The sequence below is a fragment of the Tyto alba genome, unplaced genomic scaffold (assembly GCF_018691265.1).
Source record: "Tyto alba isolate M040663 unplaced genomic scaffold, T.alba_DEE_v4.0 Super-Scaffold_2, whole genome shotgun sequence".
NCBI lineage: Eukaryota > Metazoa > Chordata > Aves > Strigiformes > Tytonidae > Tyto > Tyto alba.
In genome coordinates this window covers 89,253,771-89,267,599 of record NW_024881282.1, presented here as the reverse complement: position 1 = coordinate 89,267,599, position 13,829 = coordinate 89,253,771, and the positions used below count along the sequence as shown (strand labels likewise).

Genomic DNA, 13,829 nt, shown 5'->3' with positions numbered 1-13,829 from the left:
CCTGGTTAACTTGTGACAACCCCAGTGCAAATTCTGACCCTGTCTGACCTTGCTTCTGCTGTGGAGCCAGGCTACCCAGTGTCGCCAAGCAGCTCAGCACATGCACAGCCATTTCCACTCACCTCTGCAAAAGCACCAGGATGCTCGGAAGAAGATTCTCATTCTGGGCACCGAACTTTGCTAGTGCACTCACAGCAGCTAGAAAAGAAAACAGGAGAGGTCAAAGGTGCTCAAGCTATACACAAATACATTCCCACGGTCAGATTCAAAGCACTGTGTATATTGTTGTCCTGAAGTTCCAATTTACACAGGTTTTCACTTCCACACCATAAACGTTATAGCGTTATGAAAAGACTGAACTATTTCCATTTGAAAATATCAGAATAGTTTTGTGTCAGGGAATAACAGAACAAGATCAGCTTAACAGCCCTGCAACTCTGTCCTGAGAGAACTCTCTATCAGATAAGGTTAGTTCAAGCTCCATAGCTTAGTCCACTTGTCGGCCCCTCTGCCATTAGCTGTCGCTCACACCCCCAGATAAATCCATTTTTCCACACAAGGGTGACATGCATCCAGTGGTGACCAGGGCCAGACTACATCCAGTGACTTTGCAAGGAGCTGAAACCTCTCAGCAACCACTTAGAGCTGCCTGTCCAAACTAATCTAATTTCAGTTCAGCATCGGCTTGGAAGAAATTCCACAAAGAAAAAAAAGCTCTATGAGGAAGTACAAGCTTTACGGTCTTAGTGGTTAAAAAAGAATCCATATTTTTACAATGAAGTTTCTAGACAGCGTATGCTCTCTGGGGGATGCCGTTCACATGCTCCCAGGTCACTATTAGGAAACTGTGAACAAAAGAGCAGTCACCAAAATTCGAAGGCGATCAGGACCATACTGTATTTGTGAGCTCGTTCTGCTTCCTCTCTCCCAGCAGCACTTTCTCTTCTAACACGTAGGAGATCAAGCCAATGCTGATATCCCTCCAATGCCAAGTCTCAAGTATGAAAATAGGCTGAACGCCCTAAAGGGTTTGTTGTAAGGGCTCCACAGGAAGGAAGTATCAGCCTGCAACATGCTTCCAAGGAGGAATCCTTACCTTGTGTGGGGTAGATTCTCGTAGACAGTGATGATAGTCTATAGTAGACATATTAAATAGGGAACTAGCAGCATCCCCTCCTCATGTATTATCTCTCAACTTCTAGGAGACATCCAAAGAAGGGATTAGAAGCCAATATATCACTTATGTTCTGTGAAGCGGGAGCACCAAGTGCTGATGCTAAGATGATATGAGGAGTTTAAACACGCTGCAGGATAAAAATCACCTTCACAGCTGATGCGTAGTGCCTGTGGACTAACCATTGCCTCCCACCCCCCAAACCCAGTTTCAGGCCTGAAATTTCCAGCAGAGCTCAGATATGAAACAACTGAGTATTTGAGCTGAACTTACCGGCCCTCACGGCCTCGTTCTCCAGTACCACCCTGTTGAATATGAAGCGGATGTACTTGGACGGGGACGGAGTCCTCGGTCCCTCTTTCCCCAGCAGGTGCAGGATTTTTGTGGCTAGGACAGTATGTTCGCAGTCTTCAATGAACTCGCAGAGGTGAGCCAAGCCCGATTCCTTACTCTCAGGATTCTCCTCAATGATGCTGATTATACAGTCCACAATGGCTCGCTTGTACTCAAAACCACCCTGGGAAAGGAAAATCAAGGACACTGACCTGGCAGGCAGAGCTCAGACTGCAGTGCTGCTCAGTTCCCCTCACGCTTCAATTACTTATTTCCATTGAGGAAAAACAAGCATTTGTACATAAAAAGAAAAGAGAAGGTGTGCTGGATGACCTAATAGGTCTTCCCAGTTCCCTCTGACCCATATAGGCACATCATCTGAGCATCTCTTCAGATCAGTTTGTGATGTACAGCCTCTAATTCATAAGCACATTTAGGAAAGGTCTGACCCACGAGATAAACAAGGTGTTGGTCACCAGTCAGGCCCCATCATTGCTGTGCACCCACTGACAGGAGACAGAAGAGACCCTTCCTACTACCTGTCAGAGCTACCTGCCTGTAACGACACATAGAAAGTTTCACACATACATCATCCCTGAGCATATTGGAGAGGAAGGTCATCATGACGCTGTGTTTCCGAGGGTATTTCTGGCACAAAGCACTGATAGCCTGTACTACCACTACCTGCAAAACAACAGAGAGGGACGTTAGTCACGTGGTTTTATTTTCCTGTGAAAAATACACGCTTCTCACTATCGCCAAGTTGTCACCTTGATAGATTTAATTCATGTACAAGAAGGATAAAATCAGGTGGTAGACTGTCAGCACCAGTGCGTTAATAACCCTGTGCTAGTGTGCTGCAAGACCTGGCTCAGCTAGAGGGACTGTATTTAGGATGGACTACGTTAATTCAAAGGCCTCCCCTCCCTCCTTCTCCCCAGTGATGATCCTCACCTAATTTTAACTTAACTAGTTGCATTTTGTCATTAAAACTCTTTGCAATTTTAAACTTGCCTAATACTTATTTCCCTTTTTCATAAAGCCAAGAACTTAAGACCACTGTACACTAGGGGACACTGAGTCTGTAGAGACATGTTATGCTTCTCAAGGTAACTCCGTGGTGTAAAAGGGACAGGTACAAGTGAACTGCTATCCTTAACCAAGTTATAACCTGAGTTTGTAGTGACTAAACTTGACAAATTAGGTAGAAATTTTCAGTTCACACTGTTTCTTAACTACGTATCAGACTGAATAAGTGACACAGACTCAACCAGAACAGTTAAAATCCCCCTTTCTCTCCAAAGAGGCAACCAGAAGACAGTACAAGGTTGTACAGGATACTGCACAGGAGTCAGGAACCCACCAAACGACATTGATCTTTCTTGGAGTGGTGGGAGGAAAAGACACAGTATATTTAAGTTGGAAAGCAGAGGACTACACCTTCTGAATTTCAAGCTCTATTAGACTAAGTCACTGAAGGATTAACAAATGGGAAAAGCTTCATAAAAACAAGAATGGGAGAAAAACCTGCAGCTGGAAAGAGCAGAGGCCTCCAATGCCACACCTTAAACTCATCTGATATTTCTGACACGAAGGAAGAGATCTGTTTCATGAGCCTGTCTACACTGCTCTCACTGCCTGTCTTCAGCAGGGTGGTGATGGCGAGGGTAGCAATACTGCGGTTGGAGTCAGTGATGAGGTTTTCCAGGTCCAGGTTGCAGGCAGTGACTGCAGACGGATGCTTCATGGCCACCTGTAAAAAAAATGATTCCAAATTTACATGGGGGCAATAACATACTATAAATCAAAGCTTTCAGTGGGGCAAGGATTAAAGCCTTTTTTTCCCCCCCCCGCCCATGTACTTCTCTGCTCTGTTCTGTAAGGATTGCAACTAAACCTACATCATATGACTGCTGGCAAGATGCAATCAAAGCTCAGGTTCTTCTGTTTCAGCGTTTCAAATGAACTCCAACTGTAAATTAAAGCTCATGGATTTGACAGTCACAAACCGCTTCTGCTGCGGTGTGCAGCTTTGAAATCGGAATGTTATTTCCTTTGCACACATCCTATTCACACTTTTTGCAGTATTAAATATCTGGGACTTTGCTTGCTTGCAGTTATAAGCTCACAAGTTATCCAACTACAGCTTGTTACAGCCCTGTGGTCCAGAAATGAGCAAACGTAGCTTGAATGCAGAGAAGATTTCTGTGACACCAGGAGATCTGGCATGGAAAAGCTAATTCTCCAGCATGGAGTATTTCCAAATACAGTAATCACAAGAGCAGTCACTCTACTTTAGGTAACACACCATTAGGCACTGACGTCTGACTTCCTCTGATGCTCAGAGATTTATGATTGTTTAAGGGGTTTTGGAAGCACTCACTTTATTAAGGGTCCGCACAGCCGCATATCTCAAGACAGGTTTGGGAGAACTACAGAAAAGCTGCAGCACTGAAAATTTAAAAAAAAAAAAAAAAAAAAAAAAAAAAAAAAAATCAAGAAGTAACTCAGAGTACAGACTGTTTAACAAAACCCAGCTCCCAGTACTGCAACTCTAGGCACCTGTAAAGTCTGGGGAGCAGAAGGTGAGAGCCCTCATGACCATAACAGATGAGGAAAGGGAAACTGCCTTGTGCCACCCACTTTGATTGTGTGAGGTGCAAATATTTTAGTCTGAATTCACCACAGCAGAAAACCAGACATTGTCTCTTTCAAAGAAAGGGAATAGAGAGGAAAGTCTAACGTATCCACATTCAACTACATGCTGCTAAATATTCATGCAGCTCCATCCATAATTTATCACTAGCTTCACAAGCTAGTTAGAAATAACCTCCTGTTTTTCATCTTACATCAATAACAGGTGGTTAGCAGTCATTTGTGGCACATCCATGCTATCAAGTTCTCCTCTACCTTCCTTCCCACCTCAACTTCTTGCAGCTGGAAAAAAACAAGTATCATCCTGTGCCACCTCTAGTGCCCATTCTCTAAAGCTGTGGATGAAATGTGGAAAAGGGATCAACGTGCTTGGATTCCAAAAAGGGATCCAAAAGTCTTCTAACCCGGGGACAATGAGAAAATTCAGAATTTGAGTCCAGTATTTCAGTTGTGCTGTACTGACTCTGACGTGCTTTACCACCCTTTCTTTCAGCTGCATCAGTGGTACAAAGGATTCCATGACCAACCTGAAACAGCCGGTGCCAGCTCCCTGGCTGTGCAGTTTGGGAGATGGATGATTGCAGAAGCAGCTTCGTAAATAACCATTTCGTGCTTATTCCGCAGACAGCTCTCAATGAAGTCAAACAGTGGACTTTCATGGCTACGAACAGAAAACATTTCACAGCCTGATGCTGAATTACGTACAAACCGCTCAGACGGCATTTCTGACAACTGGACAGAAAGCACAGCTGACGCAGTGGCTTTCATGTTTCCTACACCACCATATCGTTCAACTTCTATCTGAGCTCTAAACTTTCTGTTTACTGTTATACTATTCATCATCTTCAAGCTAGAAATGCTGCATTCTAGAAAGAAATACTTTACCATTAATCATGGGTCACGTATCACTAACAAAAGTTTCCACCGATAGCAGAATTTCATCAGGAGGTGAGTTTCTCAGATAACCATACTCTCCTCTGATAGTATGAGAGATCAGGATAGGAGAGGCCCCTTGGCTTATAACCCCACAATATACGTAGATCCTTATTGCACTTGAAATCCATCTAACTAGAGAAAGTACAAAACCTCTCCAGAGATTGTTCCGCAGTTTTAATCCTACTCTCAGCTAAATTTTAGTGGTGTGGTGCCAAAACAAAAATCCAAACCCCACCACACAGCTGCCACACATGCCACCACCCAGTTCAGTCTGGCATTCTGCTTCTACCTGTGTTTTATTTTTAACACTAGGGTTCTGTCTGCATGTAGATTTCCACAAACTTAAAAAAAAAAAAAAAAAAAGCAAAACTTCCTAAACGTCCTAGCTACCATTTATCTCAAACTATAATTAGCTTCTGTAATTCACATGCTGTCTATTACTCACCCCTCTTCAGATTCCTTTAAGAGTTTGCTTGCAATTCGGATCAGCATGCAGTATGCAAACTGGGATTTCAGGCCAGATTTAGTGAACTTATTCAGCATCTTGGAAACGGCAAGGCGATCATTTTTTCTAAGGTGATATAGCAGCCCCAAAGCATGATACTAGGAAATCAGAAACAGAGATGTGCAGGTACTGAATACACACTGCAGTCAGAAAAGCCAGCCTGTAAGACATAAGAGGGCTAATAACTGCTGTTTCCTAGCAGAAATACCTTCTAACCTCAAATGATCTGAGTTTCCTGACAAGTTAAAGATCTGCAATATTTCCTTCCCCTTCCTGTTCACCATAAGGCAGCCTCAACATATTTCTGAAGATCGAGTGAGCCATGAAGTTAGTTTACTCCCTTTTCTCCCCATTAAATGTCAGAACTTCAAAGGCCTCAGCTTAGTAAATTATGCTGCACAGTAGCACTTACATTTCTAGTACACTCAAAATCAGGATATCCCAAGGCCTTTAAATGACAGCTGAGCTTACAAAAATCCTCGAGGCATTTATGGTGAAAGTACAAAAGAACATTTCTAGTTGTCTGCCAAGTTGTTTTGGGCTTTTTTTGCCACAAGACTGATTTACAGTAAGGCTTAATGAAGCTGCTAACGGGGCAAGAACAAAGCTGATTTTACAGACTTGTTTCTGATCGTTAATCTGTAACACTGACTAAACACACAGAACACTTTCATTTCCACAGCTGTTCGGAATATTTGTGCAAAGATTTAGCTAAAATGGGTATCTTACTGATATTCAGGCTAATCTCTGTGGTCCTGTAGCATCTGGCAAATTTTTTGAAGGCCAAGACAAGAGATGCTGGGTGTTCTAGCAGGCAGTGAGATAATTTCTTAAGCTTTTTGAAAACTCAGATTCAAAGCCTTTCTGCAACAACTACTGTGAAACAGTCAGCGGCATCACAGCTATCAGAAGGTTAGCAGGGAAAGGGCAGAGGACTGCACTAAGGAGACAGCTCTTCATTAAGCATCTTGCACTGGGATCATGGAGAAACTCGTGATTTTTTGAAACAGTCGAGTCTTTTCCTTCAAGTCACAATTCTTGTTTTTAAAAGAATAAGGGAAAAAGGAAAACCAGTTAGTTTTTCTAAGGTTATCTTAAGAACTCACAGAATACCATTAAAAATCTATAGTGGGTTTAGAGCTTCCTGGGGCAGCCACCCTCAAACATACCTGCACCATGATGTTGTCACTGGAAGCCGCTTCTTGAGCTTCATTGATCCACCGTTTGACTACGTCGTAACTGATCTTCATCATGTGCTGGAAGAAGCCACAAATTGAGACTGCAGATAAACTAACGCTAGAAGCACAGCAAAACACCATGAGCCTTGTTTTCACTTTTAAAGTTTACAGACTTTAAGACAAGCCAGGGCTTTGCTGCATACTACAGGTAGCAAAAAGTAACTCCCCAATATACAGTTTGTGTGGATGCACTTGTTTCAATAAAGAGACAAGTAATTCTGAGAGTTTTTGTTTATGTTCAAACAGGGCAGAAGACAATACCAGGACAATTCACCTGCCTGTGGTTAGTCCTGCAGGAAGACTTCAGTTGTCAGTATTAATAGAGCTTTGTTTGTGTCCTCAGGGTCCTAACACAGGCTCTATTCCACCTCATCAGCTGGATCTCGTCTCCTGCTCTGCCTTCTTGATTTACCAATGCAGCCAGTCTCTTTATCCTATGCACTTATAAACCACTGGTTTTCTTACATCTCAGTTCTGGACTACCGTGTTTTCACTTTTATTCTCCTCTTTAATAAAAATATTAACCTAACAAGACCTTTTCCAGCCTTTTCTCCTAAACAAGGGAGAGAAAAACACTGAAGTTCACCTTGCCCTCCTACTGCATATTAGCAAAAATAATCTTGAATTGCAGTCTTATGAGAGTAGCAATTCCATGGATTTGTTTTTTGCAGAGGACAAGGCAAACTGCTTTTACTGCCTGTTACAGAACTCATACACTCTTTTGTGGTCATCAGTGTTAGTTCTTCCACAGCGCAGAACATGTTGTTTGAGCTTACTCTCACAAAACTGATAAGCACTTTCGCAGCCATCAGTGTGTTTGACTTTCCAAAATAGACAAGGCCCCTCCCGGAAAAATTAATGTTCTACAGTAACTGCATAAGGAGATAACTGAGCACGCTGCACCTAAAGTTATTACAATTGACATATTATAAAGCAAGAAAACATAAGGAGGGAGTTTAAGAAGACAGTCTGCTTGAGACAAAGGAAACTCCATTGCTACTATTTTTTGTCTATTTTCCAATGAGGAGATGAAGAAGAGTCACCTCAAAGGAAAAGGAGATGAAGAAAGAACAAAACAAAGGCCAGGCAGAGCTACAAATGCAGCAGACTAGCCTTCCCAGCCACAACACAGTGCACAGACTTACAACAGCCTACTGCTTTACTTACCAAGGAAGACACCAGTGCAGAACTAGACACGCTGGGGACTTTGTCCACAATGGCTTGCTTCATGTATCTCTCAATGGCTTGTAACATCGTACCCTGTGAAAGGGAAAAAGAACAGTGTTGATACTTTGGAGATAGATCATGAAAGCATTATAAGGCAAAAATATATGCACAGCACATACAAAAGGCCCTCAGAAAAACATCTTGAGTTAATTCTGAAAGCGCATAGTTCTGCAAGGGAGACATGAACATCAGCTGTGTGGTCCCAAAGGTTCAGTGACGTGATCAAAGTCTACAGAAAAGAAATCTCCAGTTGGAAACTAGAGCTTCAAAGCTCCTGCCTCCTAACTCCACGTTTAGAGCTATAGCGCCACAGAGCTCCTCACATCTGCAGAGAGCTTCAGGGCAGTCCTCCCTCCAGCAGCAGCTCCATTACTACTATAAAAATACACCCCGCAAGAGACTATTTTTTCTATTTTAAATGCACTTATCTCACCCACAACAGTGATGTGGTTTGTACTTACATCAGTGATCCTGCAGAGCGCTCTAATGGCTGGGCCTCGGTATACATCTTCCTTCCCTGTCATGTCTTTGGTCAAACTAAAACAATCAAACATATCCTGTTAACACTTCTTTAATAACACGATGCCTCGGTCCTTTTGTGACATTCATCTCATCTCATTTAGCTGTTCCTCTAGCTGTTATCACATAACTGCTAAGCTCTAGTATTGGCTAGAAACAGCTTCTTAATAAGTAGATATTGGAAAATTATTAACATCAGATTCTGTGGAAATACAGAACATTACAAACTGCATAAACCATAATATTGCCTTGCCATAGGCCTGGTTTATTTAGCTTAGCCATTCTGCTCCTTAGTGTTGCTCTTTCTACCACATGAAATTTTGGTTTAGATAATAGTGAAGTTTAGTTTGCTGAACAGCTTTAAAAATATACAAAATAAAACAATTGCTTAGCACATCCCACAGATCCAATTTTGGCTCTCGCAACAAGTGTAAAGTCTATTCTGTAGCCAAAAAAATTGATAGTTCGGTTGGTGGACTGAACTGAGCTTTGCTCTGCTTTTCCCTAACTCCTCTGAGAGCAAAGTAAAACAGAAGTCACAGCCTAAGTTTTCACAAAATCATTAGGCACCAAGAATTAAAAAAACAAAACCAACAAGAAAACCAAACCAAGTAGCAACTGATTGATGAACTGTGGGTAAGTCTCTTGCTTTTTTTAGAAAAGCCTAATAACACAGTAGGAAGAAATTAACATTTCATATAGTGACACATACTCTGCATCATGGAACAATTTGTCTTCCCTTGCTGTATCCTTTATAAAGCATAACTACAGAAAACCACAGCAGCTAAACCAAACATGTTAAGGTGGAGCTACTTATTGCAGAGCTCCGATACTGTGTTTTCTGTAGGTTCTACTACCTGCTTGTGACAATGATGACGTCCTCAGAAATATTGGCCATCTCTTTGATAGTAAGGTAGCACATTCTTCTAAGGGTTTGCTGTGAAAGTGTATTGAAAAAAAAAACATTAGACTCAATGGCAGTTATGAATAAACACTCCCTAGAAGTTTTAAAAGTTAAATAACAACCTTAAAATGTAAACTTTTAAATAGAGCACCCTCTTTCCCACTTCTATACAAAATTATAACAACACAGGTAAAACCATGATTGGTAACTGGATAACAGCCTTACTCCCTGTTATCAAACAAACCAGAAGAGTAAGAGATATATATCTTGTAAAATAGTAAGACAAACCAACAAGTCTACATGTTAATTATGAAATAAGTGATACATCACATCTGTATGCAGAAGCCTTCACAATTATGAGTTAAAAGCTTTAAAAACAACTTCCTCTGATCTATTTGTTATTGTAAAAGGAAAACAAATATGCAAAGAGCAGTGGCACTTTAGTTCTTTGGTAGCAAATGACATGTTACATTTTTAAAAAAAATAACCCCCCTACTTTTTAAAATGTGGATATGAAAAAGGTCTCAAACACTGTACTTCCAAAATTTTCGGTCTATCTTTAAACAGCTACACATGCAACTTTCCTCAACCAAATTTCTAAAAAGCTCAAGTGCTAATTCATTTTTAACAAAAATTAATGAGCTGAATCACATGAAGCATACCTCCTCAAGTTCTTACACTCTCTGCAAAAGAAATCAGAGGAGGACTTTATATTGGGCAAAATCCAAAGTTTAATCCAGCATTTTTGGGATGTTCTCATCCCTTGACTCCATGCCGATTCATCAATAGAACAAGTTGTTCTGGGGAATAGCAGTATTTGATCTACAGGCAACTTTTAAGTTCTGAGTTACGCAGATGTGTATTATTTGCAAGTGTAAGAAACAGTCATAAAATTAAAATGATTTGTATATTAAAGCTTTCTGTCATTATTTACATTCTTTACAACAGTACTCCAACTCAGGAAAAAAAGAAAAAAAAGGCATCACCGAAACCAACCTGCAGAAGTAACCATATGTTATTACTCGGTCATTTGTTTCCAAACCATGAATTGCCTTCAGCAAGTACTTGGCATGCAGAGCTTGTTCTCTGAAGTACTTGCCTCACCCTCCTCCCACATCCCAATAACCAACTGTTTTGTAATTATTGCAAATCCAGACAAAACCAGGGAGGCAGCAAGTTGTAAACACCACATACTTACATCATTAGACTGAAATAACCTAGTCATTGCAAAAAAAGCTTCTGTGGCTTCAGTGGTTCCAAAGTGTTCACCCTGAAAATAGCATAAAAGCAGTGAGAGAAAAACCACTGTCATTATCTAACCACCTCCCCCCTTTCAGCCTCCACTTACAATCTCCACTCACACATAAGAATCTTTTCTGTGAAGACTTTTTCTTGTGTGAGAAACAGTCCCTCCCTCACCTTGTGTTTCCTGGGGAGTACATGCCAAGCGTGCCACTATTATCTACTTACTTGCAATATAAATGCTACCCTCAGTGGTACGTAATGTTTGGTAGAACAGTTTGACAAGTAGCCTGCATTCCCTCTTTTGACATTAGTGTGTCAGCAGTTGGTTTTGTGCCATGCTTGTTAAGCAGAAGGATCACCTTGCTTAAAAGGGATCTAGTTAAAGATGACTGGTGCCAATTAAGACTGAACAGGATAGGACCCCCCTCATAACTCTGTGTTACATGCAGGAAACCTGATCTATGTGGATACCTAAAGAAAATATCCTCCTTATGCTTCCAACTTCTCGCCAAACAAAAAGACACTTTCCACTTCATCACTTCCTGGCCTACATTCTTAATTCATCTCAGTTATTCCTACTTTAGCTGGGCCAATGCAAGTGGCTTTTTAATTGCACAGTGCTGCAGAGATCACAGACCAGCCAGAAGCTCTCACTTGGCACACAGAGAAAATCTAAAAAGCTCCAGTGATGCATACCTCACTTGCCTTAGCAGTAAAATTGGAAGGGATAGCATAATACTACAGCATAAACACTCCATTTCTGATCTCCGTAAAAGCTACCTCCCAAATCTGACAGGAAGATGCATAAAACTTTCGCACTGAAAGTTATCAGAAATGAACCTCAGGAATATTCATTCTGGCTGGGAAGAAATTATAACAGTTACCTGGTTCAGCAAGTAAAGGATCTTGGTAAGGATGTGCAGGCATCTTCGTGGATTTATAGGGGTCTCATTAAAGATACGTGCCTACAAACACAGCATAAACATCGTATTACAGTCTAACCCAACAATAATAATTTCTCTTTCACCATAAAAAGTAAAGCAATTTGTTTTCAACCAAGCATCTTATAAATTTTTTCATTCCAAAAATGTGTCTCAGTGAGTATATTCCTGTCATTCAGCTCACGCATGTTTAGTTTGCTGGATGGGCAGCAATCTGAGCAAAGGACAATGACTTGGTTTACCAACTGGAACTAGCAAAAATACTTTAAAATAAAAGCATAACAACTTAATTCTTCCCACAGCATCTGTAGCCTAAACGCTACACAGCATTAGTCTGTAGGAACACAAAATTAAAATCACTAAGTTCCTACTTATAGCTCTTTGCACCCACCAAAAATCCTCATTATTTACCCACACGTTCACCTCACCACTTGCAATCATTCTCAGAGTACACAAAGAGCAAGAAAACCTGTTACCCAGTACATTGAACGAGAACGGGAAAACAGGCAGATCACCTCTTCAGAAAGAGCACACTGAGATCCTGCATGTCCACAGGGAAGGCAGAAGCCACATGTAATCTAACTACCATACATAAACCCTTCCAGAGTAACTTGATGTGCAGTTAATTTACATATCCTGTGATTTTAAATTATCTGTATGAATTTCCTGACAGTTGAACTGTAAAACTTCCTTAAGCTGCTAATGATTCCTGAAGGAAGAAAAAAAAATATAAAAATAAAAGAATTAAACAGTATTATACTATGATGATTCATACCTCCTGAAGCACTGCACTCTTCTCCAAATGCTGGAAGGGATTAGAGCCACTACCTGAGGAACAAGAGACCTCACGGTTAAGGAGATGTATTCTTCACAAGAAGAAAAGAACAGAAGCAAACACGCATAACTGCTCCTAAACTTTACAAAAACATCTCTATGCTACAGTGACATTCTTCTTGGAATAGCTGATGTGCTCCATCAACAGCTCTGAATCCACTTCCTTAAGTCGTATATTTAGAGTTACAGAAAAGAAAAAGCTGGGTGGGGCAATACTTTCAACATAGCTGGAAGGTGAGGAAGAAAGGTGTTTACTAGTAAAGTTGCCTTAATACTCCCTTTGCATAAAACTATTTACTCTTTTTTTTTTTTTTCCTAGTCACTTATTTTTATTCCTTCAGGCACCGAAAGCACCGAGGACATCAGGACAGAGCTGCTGATCAGGATCTGAAATAGAAGTATATCGATCGGTGCACCACTGAAATGGGCTACTCTGCAAACTCCAAAAACAGTCTGGCTGCTGCCCATCACAAAATCATTAACACTAGACTGTCTCCACGTACCTTCTCTGCCTTTTAACAGCCCAGATTCAGCCGTTGAGAAGAATTAGTTTTTTGGAGACGACACTTCCCTCTCAGCAGCACAGAGAGGAGACCAGCCTTCTAATTCACATACTGAGTGAAACCACCTCTCTGAGCCACCGTTAGACACATATATCCCTCCAAACCCTCACTACTGCTTCTGACCCTTCTCCTCCAGCGGTTATTTTTCACTTTCAGTTCATTTATTCTTCATTTCTCACCTGCCAAGAACGCAACCGCTCCTGACATAGTCCAAACCTCAAGGTGAGGGGACGGCTATTTCCCCGCTGTCTGATCGAGCAGACCTCGACCAAACCCTCCAAGCATCGCTGCTCCTCACCGCGGCAAGGGCGGGAAGAAACTTCCAGCGGCAGCCCGCAGGGTTGCGAGGAAACCTGGTCCCCTCCGGGGTGGGCCCTAACAGCCCGCGGGCCATCCTGAAGGACCAGGGGAGGCTCCAAGGGAGGCTGGAGGACGGAAAAGCAAGTGGGGCTTCCTTCCTCAGCGGCCGTTCCATCCCCTCAGCGGCCGTTACTCCCTCCCCTCAGCGGCCGTTCCAGGCCGCGGCACACGCTGGGCGCCTTACTGATCGCTTCCCTCAGGGCCCTGCCGCCATTCCCGCCCCCTAGGCCCGCCCCCGGCTCCCTCCCCGCCGCCGCTAGCCCCGTACCGGACTCCTCGTCCTTCTTATCAAACTTCTTAATCATGTCGCCGCCGGTCGCCCCCCTCCCTCGGAGCAGTACCGCCGCGGCAGCTCCCGGCGGAAGGCCCGCCTCCCCACCGCAATCCCTGCCGTC

The 13,829-nt window shown here is 42.2% G+C and overlaps 1 protein-coding gene across 2 annotated transcripts in view; it reads right to left on the bottom strand.

The window, feature by feature from the left end:
- Positions 1-13,829, bottom strand: part of COPG2 (COPI coat complex subunit gamma 2) — a 22,056-nt gene extending 8,227 nt beyond the window's left edge. The window contains exons 1-15 of one of the 2 annotated variants that reach the window (XM_032986752.2): positions 13,703-13,829; positions 12,453-12,505; positions 11,621-11,701; positions 10,690-10,761; positions 9,445-9,524; positions 8,530-8,605; positions 8,009-8,101; positions 6,773-6,859; positions 5,544-5,701; positions 4,690-4,823; positions 3,891-3,958; positions 3,072-3,260; positions 2,096-2,191; positions 1,448-1,691; positions 123-198 (exon numbers count right to left, since the gene is read on the bottom strand). In XM_032986752.2, coding sequence (XP_032842643.2) covers positions 123-198; positions 1,448-1,691; positions 2,096-2,191; positions 3,072-3,260; positions 3,891-3,958; positions 4,690-4,823; positions 5,544-5,701; positions 6,773-6,859; positions 8,009-8,101; positions 8,530-8,605; positions 9,445-9,524; positions 10,690-10,761; positions 11,621-11,701; positions 12,453-12,505; positions 13,703-13,739 — 1,544 coding nt within the window. In that variant the 5' untranslated portion in view covers positions 13,740-13,829. Of the gene's footprint in view, positions 1-122; positions 199-1,447; positions 1,692-2,095; positions 2,192-3,071; positions 3,261-3,890; positions 3,959-4,689; positions 4,824-5,543; positions 5,702-6,772; positions 6,860-8,008; positions 8,102-8,529; positions 8,606-9,444; positions 9,525-10,689; positions 10,762-11,620; positions 11,702-12,452; positions 12,506-13,253; positions 13,366-13,702 lie in introns of those variants that run through there. The other variant, XM_032986753.2, reaches the window with a different exon arrangement.